General features: G+C 40.4%; 1 protein-coding gene and 1 long non-coding RNA gene across 7 annotated transcripts in view; one reads left to right on the forward strand and one right to left on the reverse strand.

Annotated features, from left to right (window-relative positions):
* The window catches only part of LOC136020851 (uncharacterized), a 72370-nt gene that overhangs the window by 34716 nt on the left and 15370 nt on the right, over positions 1–22284 (forward strand). For both annotated transcript variants that reach the window (XR_010615520.1, XR_010615521.1), the window contains exons 2-8: positions 9212–9356; positions 10254–10406; positions 11928–12023; positions 14703–14818; positions 15727–15815; positions 19174–19457; positions 21300–21439. This is a non-coding gene — a long non-coding RNA (uncharacterized LOC136020851). The remainder of the gene's footprint in view (positions 1–9211; positions 9357–10253; positions 10407–11927; positions 12024–14702; positions 14819–15726; positions 15816–19173; positions 19458–21299; positions 21440–22284) is intronic.
* TMEM132B (transmembrane protein 132B) overlaps positions 17405–22284 on the reverse strand; it is a 243399-nt gene continuing 238519 nt past the window's right edge. For all 5 annotated transcript variants that reach the window (XM_065692445.1, XM_065692444.1, XM_065692449.1 and 2 more), the window contains exons 7-9: positions 21341–21614; positions 19803–19994; positions 17405–19417 (exon numbers count right to left, since the gene is read on the reverse strand). In XM_065692445.1, the coding sequence (XP_065548517.1) occupies positions 18263–19417; positions 19803–19994; positions 21341–21614 (1621 nt within the window). In that variant the 3' untranslated portion in view covers positions 17405–18262. The remainder of the gene's footprint in view (positions 19418–19802; positions 19995–21340; positions 21615–22284) is intronic.

The following is a 22284-nucleotide window of genomic DNA, read 5'->3' on the forward strand; positions in this document are numbered from 1 at the left end:
TTCTCTACATTTCTTCAGTGACAGCTGCTTCATCAACATACACAGAGTTTTGCAGTAGCTCAACCCAAAAACATAAATTATAAGTACAGTTGAAATTACAAGTAATTTTATGTTATAGAAACATGAAAAACATTGGAATGGATGAAAATTAAGCAGCTGAGAAGGGTTAAGTTTTTAGGATGATCTGATAATTCAAAGATGACATTTTGAAATATTTAACAAGTGTACAGACAGCAAAAAGTTTCTCATGTTTTTAATTAAAAGAATTCTAACAAGCTCTAGTTTGGAAATGTGAGTACTTGCATTTTTATCTAACATCAGATAGACAGGATCGCTTCACACATTTTGGACATTTTGGTAGAGGTTGTTTTTTGGTTTCTCCAAGCCTGTTCACCCATCTGTGATCTTTTCAAATACCACTAATTGTTACACCAGAGGGAAAAGAAACTTGTTTTAAAGAAAAAAGCGTGTTGTTTGACAAAATAATAAAAGCAGAAGAAATCTGACTGTAGAAGAGTGTGTAACAGATAATAAAACTAGGAACAGGAGATCAATGGTTTCATCCTTAGGGTTGTTTACAGTTTATGGTATGACCTTGTGCTAGACATCTGGTCAGCTAGAAGGCATTTGAATGATGATTTCATGTAAAAGACATTGGAGAAGGTCCTGAAGTTCTGAGTTTAGTTCTTTGTGGCTGAAACTCTGCGTATGACCATGTATCACTTGGCTTGTTCTCTGTTTATGAGACAGGGATGACAGTACTTCAGGGCAGAGGCTGGTTCCTTACTGCGTACCGCAGTCAGGTTGTACTTTTGTTCTGTGTTTTGACCGTAAATTCCATCGCAGGCTTGGCCAGCCTTCCCATAAAACCCATCAAAGCCAATATGATCTCATTTTAAGCTGCAATTTCAATTGCTTTACTTTCTGAAAATGCATTTTGTTGGAAAATATTCCACCACCTATATTCTGAGTACTGCTGTGGTATTAACTGTGAACAATAATTAGGAGAAGAGGATTTTAAAAAAATCTCTGCGGGTTCTGATTAGGATAAAGACTTAGACTAAACTTTCCTGGACCACTGGAAAACACTAGTTAAATTTCTCTGAGTTGCTTTGTTATGTCTGGGTTGCCCTGTTTCATGGCCATGTAGACCATAGAAAGGCAGTGGGTTAGCAGAAAATACAAATTAGAGAAGAAAAGTTGCTCTTTAGGAGAAATTTAAAATTAGCATGCTGGATTTAAGACGGGGGAGAGCAGAGCTTATTATTAACTCTGTGATCTATGTCGCAAGATGTTCACAACATGTTTTGCCTATGTTGTCATAGCCTTTCAAAGTGCACAAGATGACTCACATCATCGCCTTAGAAAGTCAGGGTACTCATCAGGAAAAATAGCCAACACAGACATTTTGAAGATAAGCCATTAAGAATAATCCATGAACAACTCCCATAAAAAATGGTAGCTGCTTAGGAGGTAGAGATTTAGCTTTTAATGCTGATCTTTTCTCCCTGCAGAATATTGCTCCCACCTTATCAATATTTTACAAAAGAAAGAGAAACCTTCTACAGCTGCAGAGTCAATTTGGAGGGATTAAAAATTTATCCTGTTTTGAGCAAAGCTTTCAGCAGGTGCTGGAATCCACTTAATCACAGGTGGGTAACCTGCGCAGCCTCTTTATGTCATGCCTAAAACATGGAGTGAAGGTCCTGGCAGTTCTTTCATGCGGGTATCTTCTGTCATATTCCAACCACAGTGGCCCAGACCCTAGTTTCTTGCATTTGGTGAGGAAACAGAGTCAAGGCTACTCTTGGAGCAGTTCAATTACCATGGCAGGGTTACACCAGGCTTTGTATTTGGCTCAATAAATAGACGGGCTTTTTTATATTAGCTGAAACTCAGAATTTGGGCTTTTCAGGAAATTCAGACAATCCCATGTTGATTTCACTCTAAAGTGGAAAAAACCATGTGGTTTAGAAATTTCTCCCCAAAATATCTCCCTTGCCAAGAATTTTATTGAGGTGAAGGAGGAGAATAGGAAACCTCCATTTGAGACTCAGAAATCAAAATAAAACCTGGATTTCTAAAAGACCTTTAAACATGTTTTCTTACCATCTCTGAAGGAAAACTAATTAAAACATTTCCTTTCAAGTATTTTTCAGTGAAATTTCATTGTGATTGTAGTGTTAAATGGAACATTTTGCTTAAACAAACCAGCCTTTTTCAGGTGTAGAAACATCACCTGGGAGCTGGGGAGACTTTCCCCTTTTTTTACTTGGCCTATTTGACACTATCACAGATGGCTTGCTGATCCATATGAATGAGAAAATATACACCATTCCTAAGGGCTGAGTACTTCTAAGTTTTTTCTGTTCTCACGAGAGCAAGTTGTGGCTGACAGTGATAGACTGTGTAGAGTAACCATACCATTTGTTTACAGATCTGTGTGTAATTTACACCCACTAGAACTTATTGCATTTATCAACACCAGTAATTAAAAGCAGCAAAGAAACATCAGATTTTCTGACTGGGCATGGTATAAAACTGTGTGTAGTGTGCTGTGACAGTTCAGACTGGGGCAGATAGCAATTTGGGAAAAAGAATATAGTCAAAGAGCTTGTTGCTATATAGAAAACAGAATTGGAGCTTCCTGCTGCACTTGTGGAGAAATAACATATTGCAGCTTGTCTTGGTCATTTTCTTTAGAACTGTCTGTGAAAACACACTGGGATGTACAGGGACACATCATTTTTGATTAATCTTTTGTTGGGAAAGGTTTCTCAAGTAGACAGTGGCACAGCTGAGAAGAATCACTGTCTAGTGCAAGTAGAACAGAGAATCAGGTAGAAGTCCTCCACTTCAAAAACAGTCCTTGAGTCTAGGTCTCTCAGTGCAGACATGAGCATTTTTATTGCCAGGGTGTCTGAATATTGTCGAGTGGGTGTCTTATCAGCTCTGATTCTGTCCTGTTATAAAAGAGGAACATGTTAGGAAGCTGGAAAACATGCTTCCAATTCAATATGGAGCTCAGTGCACCTATGGGAAAAGTAATCCCACTTCCCTTTATGTCATTCCCTTCCCCAGATGACTGCCTGGCAGGACAAATGCTGTCCTGGACACAGTGAAGTACTAGTGCCAGGACTGCATTGTTCCACCTGCCCAAACTGCAAATGTATCCAGCCTTGTGAGGAGCAGTACAGTGAAGGAAAGAAAAACAGAAAGGGGGAAAAAAAGGAGAAAAAAAAAAAAAAGGATGATTTTTCAAGGAAGAGGGATCAAGCTCTACCTCAGTGCCAGACAGGTTGCTGCATCATTTGTGGTAGGTAATACTGGATGGAAATCTATTTCTGATTAGGCTCTAAGTAATTACTGCCAGAATGCCATCGTGGTACTGATAAGTATTTCTCCAACAGAAAATAGCATGCTGATTCTTGAGCCATAGAAAGCCATAATTGTCATTTAAAATCTGGCATGTTGTTTAAAATACTAAATTCATGATCTTTCAGAATCTTTATAATTATACATCTACACTATCACTCTGAATACATTTGCAAGTGTAAAAAAAACAGGCATTCTTTTTTTCTCTGACAAGGGATTAGACTTTTGATTGTTCCATTTTTAAGATCTTCCTTAATCTAAATATCAAGGCCCAAGCAAAAAATGAAATTAACAAATCCCACCTGCACAGAATGTAAAGCCCATTCTGTTTCAAAGCTATACATTCCTCTTAGTTACCCCCCGAAATTTATAATTATGAAATTACAACACTTACTTGGAACATGTCTTTTGCACACACAATAGCACATGTTCCTGCTCCTCCTTTCACAATGAAATGACCGTATCAAATATTTTTTTCCATAAAAATTAAGAAGTGCTGGGAAAAAAAACAAGCCACAGAATATTAAAACTTCTCAGCTTGAGAGATACCAAACTGTTATCAAGGACTCTGACAGAGTGTGCATTTTCAGAAATATTGAAAGGATGGGGAAGAAATCAAGCTTTGATGTTAACAAGATGATAACAGCCCCTGGCTCTTGTTCACTAACTTCCACCCCAGAATTTCAGCAGTGAGATAATCAGGTTTTCACAGACATGTATGGGAATGGATTTGACTTGGATCAGACTCTGCTCTTTGGCCTGGTTGTTATTATGTGGAGTTATTCACTGGAAGAGTTTTGACAAAAATAATAAACCCCTGAGTGAAGATTTCAAGAGCAGGGACTCTACGCTAGACAGGTAAATCACAGCTGCTTGAATTAGCTCTACACTCCTGTGATGTCTCAATGTAAGCAGAGCCTCTTGAAAATCCAGAGCTTTGAAAGCTTGGGAAACTGAAGGATCTATCTAGTGCTGATCTGAATGTGAGCTATTCTGCCAGTAGTGGAAAAAAGAAATTGGACATTGTTTCTACTCTAAAAAGTGTGTCATGGCTTCATGCTTTAAAACAGTATTGCAAGCATGGAAGACGTTACCAAAATTTGAGACTTCATAAGATGATTATCACATAATTTCTTCCAGTTGCAACTAGGAACCAGTGAGCACTGGTGAGAAGACCTGCAGATCTTGTTTCAGATAAGTCTTCCTGATTTGATTTGTGGCTGTATAACAACCCAGGGGTTAAATGCTAACAGTTAAAAGGAGTGTGTTCCCTCACGTTATTTTAAATGATTGAGATGGTGGTGCATATTTGCATCTTAAAAAATGCATGTTTTTGAAAAGCTTCCTCAATGCAGCAACACTTCAGTGATACAAAGTTAATTAATAATAATATGGAATCTCTTGATTCAGTGACTATAGAGCAAGGAAATTCAAGGAATAGAACTGTTTATACCCTCTGAACTTTTCTGTTGGTGCATGTGACATGTGAGCTGGCAAAGAGTTAGCTTTTCTCTAGCAAATACCTGGAAGTACATTATTACATATATATTATTACTTACCCTCCCATCCCCTGCAAAGCTGCAGCAGAGAAGCTCTCTCTGCCTTGGCTGGGTGCATCTGCTCAGTTGGTCCTTCTTCCCATCCTGCTGTCCTGCCCTCCATTTTATTGCAAGGACAAGTTATTACTTAGATAATACTCCTGTTTTCTGGAGTAATAGTGTTTTGTTTTTTAGTTGCCTATCACCCTAAAGATTACGAGGCTCAGTTTTCTGTAACAGCAGGCCTTGGAGTGTATGGGCAGCTGAGGCAGCCTTTATGTCTTGGGTGTCAGGTGTATTATTTATCAATGACATTAGGAATTTATGGAGTTGGTGTCAAGACTACACAAGGAGCTCTAATTAAGAGAAACATGACAAGAATATGGCCAGGGACTCTTAACATGTGCCTGCAGACATCCGTATGTGCTGGGCTGGGTGTTGGCATGTGTTTCAGTCTCCTGTGTCCTAACAAATGCTGCAGCATTTTAGGCACCAGCCTACAAAGCAGCCCATGTGGCAAACCCCTCCGAATTCTGAGTCATTGTTTGCCAGCATAGGAGAGGAATGTGCAGTTCCTGGAAAAATTATATTGATGCACATTCATAAGAAACCTCAGCCTCACTGCTATTGATTATGGGTTTTGTGATACCTGCATTTGGGGCTCAGATTCATTTGTCACCGACACTTAGCCTTGAGAAACAATCTAGCTGTATGCCAAGGAATATCTTCAGTGTTGTTTGTGTGTTTCTTGTACAACCTGTATTGTTTTGGCAAATAGGAAGAAGAGAAGATACCGTAACACTTTTCTTAAAAGGAAATTCTTTCAAAGTTCTGGTGCAGGTGATGTGTTTTATAGAAGGGGAATTGAGCTGAAGTGGTGGTATACTGACATGCTTGATTGCTAAGGAGAGGAGATGTAATGATTCTGGACAGCAACTGTCAGGGTTAAGAAAGTTATTTGTTCCATTGGTTTATGGCACAGAATAGTAGTATTTTATTGTCAAACAGAATTAGTTTTATATCAAGAAGAGTGATTACTTGGGTTCACTGTGTTTGAGATTAAACTTGATGATTTCATGTCCATTATTGATTTAGGCTTTACAGTCAGAGAAGTAGTGGTTTATATTTTACTTAAGGGGATTTGGTCACAGTAAATGCAATCTTCAATGGTTTCTGCAAATAAATTAGTAAAGCTGCTATGCCTCTTACAGTATCTGAAGAAGAAAAGTGAAGGGGGCTAGAAAAAGACCTTCTTATCTCAACAAAACCAGTCCAGAAATACCTAGAGAAGATAGCAAAATGTGTTGCTTACCTTTTCAAGTGCGCCAGGATGTGCTAACACCTGAGTATGGCATACACAAAAATAGGAGCCACTCAGAAAATAATCTGTCAATGGCACACTGAAGCTCCACTCAGATGATATGTGTTTGCAAAGGGACGCAAAAAACTCACTGTATATTGTCTCCTCTAATTTATCCTGAAATTACACCAAAGGAGAGAGGGATATCCAAGGTGCATCCAACATTAGAACAGGGTCAGTGAAGCACCAAATGTAGGCAGCCTCTGTAGGAGGCAAATGCACAAAATGTGTCACTAAAAATAGCCCTTTTTGTAACATCTTAAATCAGACAGTCAGAACATGCCATGAGGAACCAACCAAGCAGTGTGGTCTGATCTGGGTCCTGTTCTGCTGCTGCTGCTGCTGGGAAATCTGTAGCCAAGAGAAGACAGATGGTTTGCAGCCAGCCAGGGCTCTGCTCCCTTGGGCAGTAGTGCATATCTACAGTGGGAGGGGAGAAAGCATTTCATGGAAGCCACTGTCAAAAGAAGGCCATACCAGCTTGAGAGCTCTGCATGCAGCACTCCTCAAGGGGTGAACAGTGTGGGATGCTGTCTGTTGTACCTTCACGGTGAGCAGTTGTGGGAGCAGAAACAAGTCCTGTTAGCTTTATTTAGAGCTGTCATATTCAGACCGTCATGACTCCAGGCTCTTCTGGCTTCCAAAATACCATTCTTTGTTAGAGCTGTCCTCAGACACAGATGTCTCTGCAGAGGCTGAACTATCATTGAACTCAAAAAACTTGTGGGGCTATTGGCTAGCACTGAATCATGATGCCTTTACTGTCTTCCTCTTTCCACCCTGCTGTTGCCTCTGTGACTTAGACATTTTTCAAACATGGTAGAACAGGACCATAATGCACACTTTTAAATGCACTTAGACCTACCCAGCACCAGTGTGCAGCAGGTTTTCACCCACACACTTTCGTAGCCTTGACCTAACCAGAACCACTGTGCAGCTAACGTTAAAAAAAGCCCTTTCCCTGCAGACACAGTGTGAGATGTATTGAGCTCTGGCTCAGTATTGCATTTACTCCCTAGCTTCTGTGAGGTTTCTTGTCTCCATATGTGTCTGTACATTGCCTGTTAGTACTAGATGGTAATTCAGGAAACAATCTTAAATTGTGTTACATTGCACAAAACACCCTCTGTACTAAGCACTTGTTGGTTGCACAGTTAATAATAGCTGCCAAGACGTATAGCAGCTAATGTTGCCCAGGCCTCTTGTAGTGACATTTTCCTTTCTGTAGTTTAGGTTACTCCTAGTTCTTTGTTCCTTGCAGTGTATTTGGTTCATTAGGGACATAGCAAAGCACGGTTCTACTCTGTCTGTGCCATACCTGAGTGTCAGGTGTTTACTACCTCATATTTTTTTTCTGTATTTCAATTAGTGCCCTTTGCCTTTTGTCCCTTCGCTGAAAAGTCTGAAGAATAATTTGGGTCCATCTTCTTTATTCCTTCCCATCCGGTGCTTACAGATGTTATGATTGGGGGTTGGACTAGATGATCTTTTGAGGTCCCTTCCAACCCTTGGGATTCTATGATTCTGTGATTGCCCCTGAGAGACAGAGACTTCTCAAGGCAGAGCAGTGCCAGCTCTGAGCTTGGACTCAGGTGTCAATTGATGCAGTCTCTTAATCATCATAGTCGCCATTCACTGGTCCTGCTCCAGTATGTCCATGTCTTTCTTATAGGGGGGCGTCCAGAACTGAAAAAATTACTCCAGATTTGGTCTTCTCAGTGCTAAGTAGCTTTTCCACTCTTTGGAAAGGCATCTCTGTTCCAAAAGAGAAGGAGGAAGCAGATGCATGGTTTTGAAAATAATTGGATGCATTCATTGAGATGGGAGTTAAAAATAAAAAGCTGTTGCCGAAAGCATTATTTTTATTATTATTTTTTTTTACTAATTTGGGAGTTTGTTTATCATTTTAGTTTCTCTGTTCAGTGAACTGGTTCATATTTAATGGATCGCTAAGTTATGACTACAATAGAAATGACAGAGCATGTGTTTTCTAATTTAGGTGTATGGACAAGTGCCCTCTTTTGCTGGAAAGGGAACAAAGCTAATACTGCTCAATAGCAAAGTAGTTGAACCAAATGCTTCTCAGTATAAGTGGCAAAGTGAGTGATAGGTATCTGTTGTTGTGGCTCTGACAAGCTTTTCTTGCTGTAATACTTAAGCAAACAGCCTGCAAATTTGACTATGTCAGTGCTGCCTGACTGGTAGGTCAAGGTCATAAATCATTTATGATGTTTTGGAGCATGTTACCCAGGGGCACCTGGGAACATGAGCCCTGTTAGCTTTCAGGAAGATTTAGTCTTCTTTGTCCTTAAAAGATTGTTAAAGGTATTTGGGTACTGTAAGAGATGTCAAAACGTATGTAGATGCCAAAGACGATTTGAAAATCTGAGTAGCTTTTTACTGGGGCCTCAGTCTCAACCGAGTCTGGAGACTTGTTAACACTGTTCAAGGAGACAAGACTCTGGTATCTGCTGTGTTTCTTCCTGCCTGTGTGCTCTTCCTGAACAGCAGAAGGGTCCATCACTGCTGCCTTTCTCAGGGCTGCTGCAGTGTAGAAACACAACTGCAATATCTTTTGTTTGGGACATTTTTTTCCCTGACTGCAAAGACAAACAAGTCTCACGGTAAAGACAACCTCTGTATAAAAGTAGTGTTAAAAGAGAGATGAAACCAGGCAGAAATAGATTCAGCTGAAAGCTTACAGTTTTAAGTAATTAGGAGATCTGGCACACTACTAACACATTTGCCCCATTCATGAAAAAAAAGCAAGCTGTGAATCTCTTCCTCTGTTTTCTCTTTTACAGTGTGCAGATAATTGCATGATGCATCATTTACAGACTATGTGATGATGTAACTGAGGAAATGCGAACTATTCCCAGTGTCTGTACTGATGTGGCTACATCAGTGATTCTAACCCCTACTTTTCCTTTCTTGGCAGGAAAAAAATAGAGTGCTACGTGATGTTACCTTTCATTGAAAGGGATTTCCAACAAAGATGGTAGAATATTTTCTTAACCCATGAAAATTGCCAGCTGCAGAAACACTTCACATCTACGTGACCTGCAGATCCAGGGCATTTAAATGTGAGTCATACTAGCCTTTTTCCTATCTGGCTTGAATTTTTAATACGAAGAGTGTTGTTTGCTAGAGGCCAGTTCAGGTCCTAAGGGTTGGGGGGACACATGACTTCTTTGGGGTTGGAACTAGGTAATCTAATTTAAGGTCCCTTCCAACCCAAACCATTCTGTGATTCTTTTATAATAGAGACTCCTGTATCCTTGCTAAAAAAAGAGCCTGTGAACATAAGCATTATTCTAAGAATGAGTCCAAATTTATGGCCAGATTGAGTGGCTCCAAGGTTTTATATGAAGTAATTTCAAAATTTTCATACTTCAAAATGTCAGAAAATGAAGGCAAAAGGCAGCCCCAAACACTGGTATGACTCTGGGTAGGGACATTCCATCACCTTTTGGCAAGTCAAAGGAACTAGTTCATTTACAAACTGTATTACATTGGCAAAAACATACTTCCATTATTTGGATTGCTGGTGCACACAGTGCTGTGTCAGATCACTAGCATTTCCTTTTAAAATACTATACATCCTCATGAGTTACAATGACCAAGAGCATAACAACGTAAGCTGCAGTAAAAAAAAAAAAGGTAGCGCAGTTAAATAGCAGCTGAACGTACAGCAAAATCCTTGCTTTGATCTGTGTTTGCCTTCAGAAATACTATGCCAAGTGTCCTTATTTAAATGAAGCTTAGTTGAAAGTGGAAGCTGTTGTCTCAGGAATGCCACAGTGGCTCCTGGGTGTATGATAAACTTGTTAAGCAAAGGGCTAGCTGGTTTATACTTTGTTACTGATGTGCAAACTCCTCACCAGCGCACCGGGCTGCTGCGCTTACTGTGAAGTTTTTCTCTCCTTCTGTGTTGCCTCTGTCCAGTTTCTGGTGTACTTCACATCCGCCTCTGCCTGCAGGCACGTCCCTCTAAGGACACCCAGCTCCCTGCCACTTCAGACAGCATCCCAGCAGTGGAGCGGTTGCATGAATCTTGGAGTACCTCAGCATCTTTCTTTTTGAAAAGTAATCGGGAATCACGAAATGGCTCATTACATCTCCGCTGCGATCAGGTAAGCTGCCAGCTTTTCATTTTCAATATACTTTTCTGCTGGTGGGGTCAACAGAAAGAAGTGCAGGAATATGAACTCTTTCAAATTAGGGAATGCCCTTAGAAACTTTGGCTTTTAGAAGGCTTATCTAGAGGAATGCAGCTTTTGCAGGGCAGCAAATTAAATGGCTAAAGTTACGTGCTCAGCTTCTTCTGGCATAAACCCTAAAAATCTGAAATCTTTCGCCTAGTGTGTATTTTGGCGATGTGTGCTTTGGTGCTTTTAAACAATTTGCTAAGTTAGAGTGATGCATTAGAGATGGTTTAAAGCCAGAAAAGGACTTGAGCAACCCTCTTCTGCAGTGTGCCAGAGCTAGCCGAGAGTCAACACAGGCAGCATACACAGTATGATGGGTATTTTCAACCTCATGGTATTTGGGCAGTCTCTGATTTCTCCCAGCCCCTGCTGAGCCCTTGCCCGTTTCCTGCTTGGAAGGTTATGAGTCAAAAAGAGCGCAGCATGGCTCTGTTTGCCATTTGTGCAGCCCCCTTCTTTTGCTCTGCAGGCAGGCTTAGGTAAGGTCAGGGGGCAGCAGTACCAGCATTGTCTTTCCTCTTCAGTGGCCTGAAGTGCTTACAGCAGAGCAGCCTTTTGTGCTTCCAGCAGAGCGGGTGGGATTCCAGCTGACCCGTTTTAGTCAGCAACTGATGTCAATGGAATTAACATTCTCTGGCTTTGGATAAAGTTCTTCATTTTGCTTGGTTTGTATCAATCTCTTCAGTCCTTGCTAAACTCACCTAGAAAAAGAGATTCTTGTAACTGACATTCTTGTAACCTGTCTGTGTAAATCAGGCTTTCGGAAGTGAGTAAGTGATTTGAATTTTTTTAATCTTTTTTTTAAGACCCTACAACGTTTTCACTTAAATTGGCTAATTTAGTGCTATCAGCTACATACCAGTAGTGATGCTGTATGTATACATGTATGCTACATGCATATGTAGCATAGTATTAAGTGGTATCAGTATGCCTTATCTACTGTCTCAGGAATTAAAAGATACCTATACCCAGTTTAAATAAACCAAGGGGAAACATTAACAAATGCTTAGCTATGATTAGGCAAAGAGTTATTAGTTCTGTAGTTCAATTTCCTTGCACTAGGTAGGTGGCTTTTTACATAGTTTGTCTGCTTGTCTGGGTATTGACTCTGACCTCTCACTGTAAACCAGAAGTGAATTAAACTGATAATAAAACATGCTCTTAATCTAGCTATTGGAAATAAAAGTAATTGTCAAAATTAATTTCCCACGGAAGAAGGAGCATTTTACCTCAAGTGAAAGGCTGATATGTAGCCTGCAGTATAGTGACATCTTTTTATGTATGTTGTAATTTTTTGAATGTTTTAATAAGTTACTAATTCCTAATGAACAGTAATGCCACCTTGTGCTTTTTCAGAGAGCAGCTTCTCTTATGGGGGGTTTAGGTTTCTGTTTATTTATTCTTTTCAAAGAAGATACAATTAACTCAAGCTTCTGGGTTTTTAAGCACCTTCCATGATAGGTGGTGTTTGCTATGATAAGAGAATCACTGCAAAGATTAGAGACCATGAACTTCAACTATAAAACAAACTTCAGTTCAGAGGTAAGGTCTGACATTAATCCACACTAGACAGTGTATTAATCCACACTAGATGGTATGTTTTGTCTGATGTCTAGATCAGTGTGGTGCGCATAATGTATGGATCCCTTCCCAAGAAGAATTAGTATGCATTTTAATGGACTTTTTTCCATTTTAAGCTAGAACTGTCTAAAAAAGCAAAACCTAAAAAATCTATTTTACACAGTACTAGTTTCACAGTATGAACAAAATGCATGGTAATACAGGCACTCTAAAGTCCACTGGCACATGTACTCAGAGGAAATGAAGTCTGGAACAATAATCAGGAGGACTTTTTTATACATAGAATTTTTATATATATAATAGGTTGGGTCAGGTTTGGGGCAGTACAACTGCTGTGGGCTTTGGTTTGCCTGGTAGCGATACTTGGAATACCAGAGAATCCTGATCGTAGTTAAAGCCATCATAATTCCAGTGGGACCAAGAGTATCTCCTACTCACAGCATACTGTAACTTCTGCTCTTGTGCTATTTCAGCACAGGAAATAACTCGGGGATAAGATTTCAGGATAGATTGGGAGGGTGTAGAATTAATAGCTTCAGCTCCATGAATACCATGTACTGCAATGTGTCGTGGCCTGCTTGGTACTGGCTGGAGGCACTACCAATTGGGTCCAGTTTGTGTGACATGAGGACATTGCCAGCTTCTCGGGCTCCAAACCTGACTGGCAATTGTCTGATCCTGCCTCAGTCCAGCTCCTAACAAGACCAGTGGGAGTTTCAGCTGAGACCGCCTCTGGGATGTGGCCTATCTAATTTGTGGCAAATATCACTGTGTGGGCCTTCTGCCTGCTAAATCCTGAGGGCTGACTTTTTTGGGAGACAGAAAAGCTGTATTTGTTGGGCTGGTTTTTTCTCAGGTGAATGCAGGTAATTATTTTCCACTACATAGCGCACACACAGAGGTAGGTAAAATTTACATATACAGTAGTTGTTTTGAACGGGGGTGTGTGTGTGTGTAAAATATAACTGCAAAGACTGTTTTTCTGTAAAAGCTCATAGTCTGATCCCTTTCATTACACCGAATGGAGTACTGCAGTGTAAGTAGATCTGCTGGCACCTCTTTAGTCAGATGCTGTTAAGGGGAAGAGTGTCACTGTAAGGGTCAAACTGGGACCAAATATAACTGGCAGTACAGAAAGAGTGTCCTTTATGAAAAATGTTTCTTATTTTACTGTTGTGGTGACCGAATGGAATTGGTGTCTGATGCACATTAAAGTTTAGGTACTCTGAGGCACTTCCTAAATTACAGTTTTCAATCCACTCATTTAATTGACTTTATATAAAACCACAACTCAGTACTTGAGAAATTACAGTAGTGATCATTAAATCATTCAGGTGATGTTGAATTGCTCCCACTAGCACAAGAGCAGCCCACACCTTTGCAGTGAGATTGTACAGTCAGCTCTCAAACGTGGCCCAGCTGCAAGCAGAAAAAAGATGGAGTCCCCTCCTGAATGTTGGCACTGTATTATTGTCTGTGGGAGGCCCGATCACCCTGGGAGGTTCCGGGACAGTTTGTGTTTCTGGTTCTGCAACCACCTCCAAAACCCTGAGCAAAAGCTAGAATCTGAGGCTCTATTTCCTATTTTGACATTAGCAAGCTCCTGTCGTACAGCCCTTGTGATGAGGTCAATGGTCACTTAATGATTTTGAGACTGATACTAAGGGGAAGATAGATAAGGGAATTCTGAACCCTGAATCAAGTACTTGACATATGATGAGTCACACATGGGTGAAATTTGTTACCCTTGAATACAGAGATACCTCTCTGCTGTTCTCTGCAAGCCAGTGGTCATTTGTTCCTTACGTTTGGTGCTGGGAAGGGATCACTCGCTGCAGGAAGAGGGGGCTGGGACACCATTTGCCAGGAAGGCTGGGTGGAATCCTTGTGACTGTGTAATCGGGTGATTTGTGTTGCTTTGAGCAAGGAGGCACACGAGCGTTCCACCTGCTGGTGATTCTGCCAATTGACTGTTCACACTGCAGGCACACATCTCCCCCCACCCAACCAGATCACCCTGACCAGCATAAATGGTGAATGGTTTAGTCAGTGTTAAAAAACCATGAACACTGTGTTTATTTCTCCAGCAGAATCTGTTTCTTTCACAGACTTTCAGTTGCTTCTTTACTGAAGAGCGAAGTCTTTATTTCAGACATCTGCCTATAGAAAATAAGGATTTTTTAAGAGCACATTTAAAGATGAAAACTGAGGCTTGAATAACTTAATCAGCATACAAATTACACAGATATAAAAGTTCTCTTTCATTGTCTTAACTTACAGTTTATTTTGAACAGAATTCATTATGTTATACATCTAAGACTTATTATATTGTATAAATACCTTGGGTGTGATGTATATACATATTCAGTGTTATAGATTCAGCAGTTAATGTATGCATTTCACAATACACTATAGTGTATTTCAATGTAGTGCACATGATTTATATTTCAGAAAAGAGCATATCCGCTATAAAAAGTTATTTCATTCATAGGGTACTCTACCTTGAAATACAGGGGTTCCATTGAATAATGGACTGTTTGTACTGTGTTGTATGGCTGTAAGATTTTGTTGTACATTCCCCAGTATGAATTAAGAAACAGCAGCAGCTCAAAATGTTAATCTCTGTGGTTCTATGTCAAGAGGAGAGCAGGGCCCTGGTTTCCTAAGTTCTTGCTTGACTGGGGAAGAAGGCAGAGACAAGTCACACAGAGCTGGGCTGTGCTTGATGGCCAATGGAAGGAAAACCTTCTGCACAGGTGAGAATTACTGGCTTCTCTGTTCTTTTATGCCACTGTGCAGCTGCTATAAATAACTCACTCTCCTTACAAGAGATGACATCTGGCATCAGCTTTATTTTTAAGGTCTGCAAACTCCCCGTGTTCCATTAATCCACTCTTTGCCTGGGTGTCTCCTGGTCTGTGTGCTGATAGTGCGCGCTGTCCTTCCTCAACAGCTGGCGCACAGCATCTTCTCTAGACGTGCTGGGTTTGTTCAGTAGTAAATTACAGGTGTTGCTCTCCTGGGCACCTACTGAAGCATAATGCTAATTAATCTGTCAGTGTAGTGTGGATTTGCTCTTTTAGACAGTCCTAGTTTCCTGCACACATACATACACATGGCGCCTGTTGATCATATGCGGCAACCTTCGCTTTGTACTCTCGAAAGCACAGACTCTTTTATCGATGTATAAATGCTGTTCACTTAACAGCAAAAAGAAATATTACATATTCCATTAATAAAATACTTGATTTTAAAAGAGGAATTGAAAAAAGTTCAGGTGAATCAGAAAATTGTGGGGGCGTTTAAAATACTTTAAGTAAATTTAATTTAATTTAAAATTATGTCACAATTTTTAAATTAAAGCTATTTAATTTTTAAAGGACTGATCAGCTTAGAACCGTATTTTGTATTGAATCTATTCATCTAAATTCAATTTTACAAGAAGTAGCAAAGTGCTTAAAGCAGCGTAAGTCCAAAATAACTCTGCTTTACTGGTGTAATTACTGAGAACAGAATTCTCACTTCGTTTGGGTTTTTGTATTGCCATTTTCCATGTGAGAACTTGCATGTCCCAACATGTGAAGTAAAAAAAAAAAAAAAAACAAACCAAAAAAGAAAGGCTGTATGAGCTGCAGTTGCAGATTTTTTTTCTCCTTGTTGACAGATTCTGGTGGCTTCTAGCAATGACCATGCTGCACACAGGGCTGTCCTTCCTCCACGTACTTAGTGTGCAGCCTGAATGTACAGCCACTGGTAGGTACAAGCAGGGGTCAGGCCTCAGGTACAAGTTCAAGGACACACCAGTGTGACAGTGGTGAGCACTCTGAGTTAGTGATGATCTTCAGTCATTCACGTCATAGTCCTTGAGAATTTCCTGACCACGTAAATAAAGTTGTTGGTTTCCATTGGCTATTAATGAGTCAAAGAGCAGCTCAGCACACGGACAAAGGCATCCACTTCTTGTGTGCCTCTGTGGCACTGACAAGAAGAGGTCAGCATCTGCAGGTGTACTGAGCCACAGTGCAGAAACAGGGCATGTTGTCCAGTACACTGCTGTGAGATCACAGTTCCACTGGTGAACTGATGGTACATGCTCAGGAAAATAGCTCTGCTGTTTGCCCTCTGCAACTGCCATCAGCAAGCTGTTCCCTCTGATTTCCAGACTAAACTTATTTGTGGTTGATTTATACCCACTATTGTGCAGACAATACTCTTGCTTTATGGTTGGGCCACATACAAAATAAGGTGATGGAAAGAGATGTTAAACTCTAAAAAGGGATTTTTATGTTGATGATAGTAATAAGGTTCATAGTAGGAATTAATATTTCCTTATGAGGTCTGGATCATTTAAGGAGGAGGGAACATTTGTTAAACAACCCAAGACTTCATTTGATGCACAAGTGCTGCATCCCTTATGAAACAGAAGTATCTCTGTGCTCTATTATTTTCTCTACTTAAAATTAGATTATAACAGATGCCATCCCCTCACTATGCAGTTCAGTGCCAGCAAACGTAAGTCTCTCATCACTTAGCTAAGCCTGATGTTCTCACTTTCTAGACTCACCATTAAAATTCTCATACTTTGCAGCAGTTACATTAAACCTGTTCCCAGTTATGGATTAGGCTGCAAATGCAGGATTTCCCATAGTTAAGGTGGTCTGGTCTGTTCTAATAGCAGAACTGAATTATAAAACTCAAATCCTGTCCCGATCTACCTAAAGATGGGAACTAAGTTATGTAAGGCAGTTGTAATTTGGATCTTGTGTTTATTGCACAGGATCCATCACAAGAACATGTGCTTTATTGTTTTTGTTGAGTATTACATAGATTCATTTTTTTTCTAGCTGTGATTTTCAGCTTATTTGAGTCATCCTTCAGTACAAAATTACACGTAATGCGTATGAAATAGAGCTTTGAATCTCCAGCCTATTTCCCTTATTAAACTTGAGAATAGTCAGTCACTTTGTAATGTGCCCAGTGTGTCTTTTCTTTCCTTCTTCCCTTCTTCAATGAAGTAAAGTGGTGTAAAGTTTTTAGTGTCTTTACAGTCAGAGATGTTTTAGACTAGGTCTGGACATTAACTGTTGAGCATGGACTTCTTTGTCCTGCTGAATTCGACAACTGGTGTCCTAATTAGTGCAGAGCAACACCGACTCCAACCTTTTGCTTGCTAGGAAATATCCTTCCTGTTCTCTGCATTTCAGTGCCACATGTGACTTTCTTATTCTGATGATAATGTTTATTGTCAACCCAGCTGCTGTTTCAGGAAAGCATTTTCCTCTGAAGTATGTGCTGTTTTGTTGTAGGTTACTTTTTCACAATAGCAATGACAAAAGTAAACCCAGGGTTACTCCTTGATTTTTATTTTCCAGGGTTTATTATTGTATTTACATTTCCCTGTAAGAAGATACAACCCTTTCCCAGTAAGAGTTCTAATACCTTTCTATGTTTCAAATACTAACGACCCATGTACCCATAAGAAAAGGAGAAAGATAACTGGTGATGAAAGAGGTATCTCTAGGGGCTGATGCAGATGAACAGAAAACTTAAATCATTATAAATATTACCGTACTACACTTTGGTACAACTGAAAAAAACCCTCCAACGTAAATATTTAATGTTTCCTAAGTAAGTCAAATAATATTCATAAACAATAGGGAAAGAAATTAACCACATGGGGGTTTTTATATCTGTAAAAAATAAGACGACTACTTGGCTGCATTGCACATAGGCAATAAAATTAGATTCATTCAGATCCCTTTTAATGTAAGCCTCGTTTCAGGCTGTAAGCAAGAAATGTCTACTGTGCTTTACAAAGGACGACAACTAGAAAAATCAATGCAAACAAGTATCCCTTTCTTTTCTGATTTACCATTTATCATGGGAGATGACAAACAATGAAGTCTCCTCTGAGTCTGAGCGTAGTTGTATTAGCATTTTGCTAGTACCAGGCAGTATACAAAAACAGCCATAGTGTGTGACACCTCCAACACCTACAGGTAGCTGTTTTAGGGGCACATCCTGGTTTGTGGTGAAACAGGTTTAACTCAGCCAGCCTCTTGTACCTGCTCAGTGATATCAGGTTATCATCTCTGTAACTCCAAGGTTGGGCTGTCTTGTTCCTATTGCTGACTGGACTGACTGCTCCACCATCCATAAACAGAAGGCATAAAGGTGATTACAAACATAAGAAAGTAGTTTTACATATTGTCTTGCAGTCTTTCCATATAGTCCCTAAGTTCCTTGGAATCGCCAAGATTCATATCTTGGCATACCCATTTAATATTATCATCACTGTCAAATAGAATTGAATTGGTGTAGGGGCCTCCATCCTCTGGCAGTATTGTTGTATATGAAGTGAACTTTACTCGCTTCTGCTTTGGCCCAGAAGGATTTATAGGTTCACTTTTAACTTCTTTTTCACAAAGGTACTCAGAAGATCTGAGGATATGATTATGAAGAGTCTTCTGAGAGCTCCCATTAAGGAGAAAGTTGCTTTCTTCAAACTGCATTCCTCTGTCAATCATGGTAGTGCACTCCTCTGACGGGAGCGAAATGTCAACTGTGTTTTCCAGCAGTTCAACCTCATTTCCAAGCCAGACCCAATCATGGGAATGGGGGATATTGCCTTGCTCACTCACAGCAAACCTTTTATGCCTGTACTTCCAAGCAAATGCCACGCAGTTAATCAAGAAGACCAAGATTGCTAAACAGAAAACACACAGCAGAGCATACATGCCAATCTCCAAATCTGTTAATCCTCTTGAAGTCAATGTGAGATCACTGGGATTGCTTTCTCCTGGTATTTCTACTTGCACAGGGAAACCTGTGAAGGCGGTTGGGTTATTTTGGAGCTGGCCATCCTCCAGGGACTCCTGATCAATGGGATATATGAAAGTTGTGCTTTTGTTTGCATTGTCCTCATGACTGGACATGTCCTCGTGGTTTTTGAACCACTCTTGTACTGTCCTCTCTTGTTCAGCAGGTTTCTCTATAGAATTGATTGCATGGCTTTTAAAATCTCTATCCGTATCATCAATGTCATTAGTGCTTCCTTTTTGGTCAGAATCTTTTTGACCAAACTTCACTTTGACATTTCCTTTCCCAACAGCCAGTATGCTCTTCCGCTTCGTCTTCTGGCATGGCTCACTGATGACCATTTCAATTTTAATCAGAGGTCCTTGCCCATCCCCTTCTGCCACCACCACAGGCCATCTGGACTGAAGGTTTTGGTGTGTAGACACTACCATCTCATCCAGTGAGGTGACGGTGATGGAGAAGTCCTTGGAGTCATAGATATCTAAAGGTGTCACTGACCCATCGCTGAACAGAATCCACGCACTGACTATGGCTTCCTGCAGGGAGAAGGCAAAATATGGGAAAGTTAAGAGACAGGTAAGAGAGCACAGATCAGGCACTCAGATATTTAGGTCTGTTTGACACTGGCAAAATAATTACACAGTTTAACATTGGTTTGTAGGGGTTTCGTCAAAAAGAAAATAAAAACATCTGCTTTGCTCCTCATCACAAAAGTGATTATAGCCTTTTCTGGGAACTAAGAAACACTTGCAAAAATACCATTTTTAAGGATGTTTTGACCAGAGCAAGTCTTCTTACTGCAGATTGCTAGTGTTAAAAAGATAGTTACACTTTCTGTAGTGATCCAGAGTCTCAATTCTACGATAAATACAATGAAAAAGATGTATAAAAATTAATTCTAGATACTGTTTTGGATCATACCTGTTTTGGAGTATGAAGAATATCATATGCAGAGGTGGTAGAAACGATAGCTCTCTTGCTTCCTTTGCTGATTTGTAAGGAGATGGACAAGCCTGAGACTAGTTGGATGCCTAGATCTGTAATGGTTACACGGTCATCGAGAACGATCACTGTCTTCTCTGCCAGGATGGAATCGGAAAGAGGTGACAGAACCTTGAAAGAGAAAGCAATTGCATGAAACAGCAACTAACTGCTTTAAAGCAACATTAGACTCTAATAGGCCCAGTACTTTGTATTAATCTTGGGGTTGTCACATCCACGTATAAGCTATAATCGATGTTCCCCCCAGGACTTTACACTTATTTGCTGCTAAATTACTTTAGTTACAAAAATAATTTAATAAAACAACCAATTGTTTCAAAATTGCAACTTCACCTCAACTATAGAGTATAGATTAAATGGATTTGGTTTAGAAAAGTCATTTTTGTGAGGGGTATAAAGCTCCCTGTGAATGCAGTTTAGCATGAGGCGTAGTGTAAGACACTGATTAACGCTGAAACTCAGTAAGGGAATAAGTAAGTGTACAAAGCCTGGCTGATTGACAGGAACTTGGCCTGATGCCTTTGTAGGGACAGAGGACCTGAATGAAATGAAAGAGGACTTTGAAAATCCCCCTGGGTGCCCATCTGCGTTTTTCAAAGCCAACACAGTCCTATCAGTTTGTTCTAAGACCTCGTTTCTAACATGCTTAGAAAGAGACAGTCATCTTTCTGCTGATGCCAGAAACAGCTGGTTCAAGCCCAAAATATTTGAGATGTGATTTGGCTAAACATGAGAAATCCCCAGCGCAGCTCCCTGCATCGGAGCTTGCTGCCTGCTGCTCTCTTGTAGTCACTGGAGTGAAAGATGCTTTTTAAGGGCAGAAATCCCTTGACCTCTCTGTGATGTTTGTTTTAGGCTGAAAGGAGCTGAGCTCTAGAAGTACCTGTTCCTTTGTGATGACTACAAAGGAAACCTGGTGTGACTGGAACATTATGGATGTTTGCAGTTAAGAAGAGCACCAGTGCTCGTATTCCTTTAGTTTGATTAAGAAATACGTATGAAGTTAGACAGAGAGACAGGCAGTGATCATGAACACGGAAAGATTTCTGAAGGTTATTTTTGTGTCCATTTTGTGAATGTATTGGGACTAATTTTTCAAAGACATTTGAGCATATAAAGATGCATGTACGTCTTTGGTAAAACTCCCCAGCAGTTAAGTTCACAATGCCCCACTTAAAAGGAGCTAGGTATGTGCAGCATGGAACCTGCTTCACTGTTCAGAAAATCTCACTGTGTTGCTTGTCACATTAATGTGGATAAATTCCATCAGGGTTCACCTAAAGGTATTTTATGGAAGTTATGAAAAAACCTGCTCTAACTTCCTTTTATGTTCAGCACGTATGTTTTTATCAGCTTATTACTTTTTTCCTGAAAACAATTAGTCTTCTAAGCTATCTGCTGTGTGTGTGCACCCAGAACTCCCTCTGTGGAAGCTGCAGATACATCGTGGGCTGTACCTGAACCGTGGTGATGCCATGCTCACGACCAACCAGAACTCTGCCATCTTGAAGCTTAGCAATCCTGGGTTCTTCCACCTTCATGAAATCAGCCACAAGGTCAGTGATGTCAAACTGCCACTCGGAGCCCAGCATATAGGTCAGGTGGCCTCCAAACTCCGAGGATTCAGCTACAAACTGTGTGAGGACTCGCACCATGGCGTGCTGATACTGGAGGGTACAACCTTTGCCTTTTTTCTCATCATCCTCTTCGTCCTCACTGTCACGGGTAGGCCTGTAAAGGGATCCAGGTTTGTTATCTGCATCGCCATGATCTCCCTACAACACTACAGTGCTTCAGCTGCACAGTATTTTCAATTAGATTAATGCTGTTATCATCTGCTGCTGTGTGAAAAACAGGAAACCAGATTTTGGATGGGTAGGTTACTACATCAGGGTGGGATGCTTCTACTGCTTTTCTGTGCTGTACAATTTAAAACCTACTGTCACTTCTGTTAATGAATTCCTTGTTTGAGTGGGACCTCCCGGCAACCTGAAAATACTTTTGCTATGGCTGACATTTCAGTGGCACCACTGCTTGTTCACCGTGTCTGCAAGCGGCAGCCAAATCCTGCACAGGGCTAAGGAAAGCAACGTGAAGTGTTTATAAGAGGGCAGTTCGGGAACAAAGCCCTGTGGCAGCTCAATGGGGATAGGAGATGTTTTAGCATCCTTTCCTCCACCTTTGCTCGTAACATTTTTATCACCTTCCTCTTCTCTGCAAAATTCTTGTAGCACATTCAGGATTCCCTGCTTTAGGTAATGCCACCACACCTTATCCCACATGTGTAGCTCATAGGTTCATTAAGCCTTCTGCATTTGAGAAACACGCTATTTCACCTTCAATCTTACACAGTTCGAGCAAGTGTCTGGTATATTTAGTCAGGTAATGACCCCAAGGGGCT

The sequence above is a fragment of the Lathamus discolor genome, chromosome 12, assembly GCF_037157495.1.
Source record: "Lathamus discolor isolate bLatDis1 chromosome 12, bLatDis1.hap1, whole genome shotgun sequence".
Lineage (NCBI taxonomy): Eukaryota > Metazoa > Chordata > Aves > Psittaciformes > Psittacidae > Lathamus > Lathamus discolor.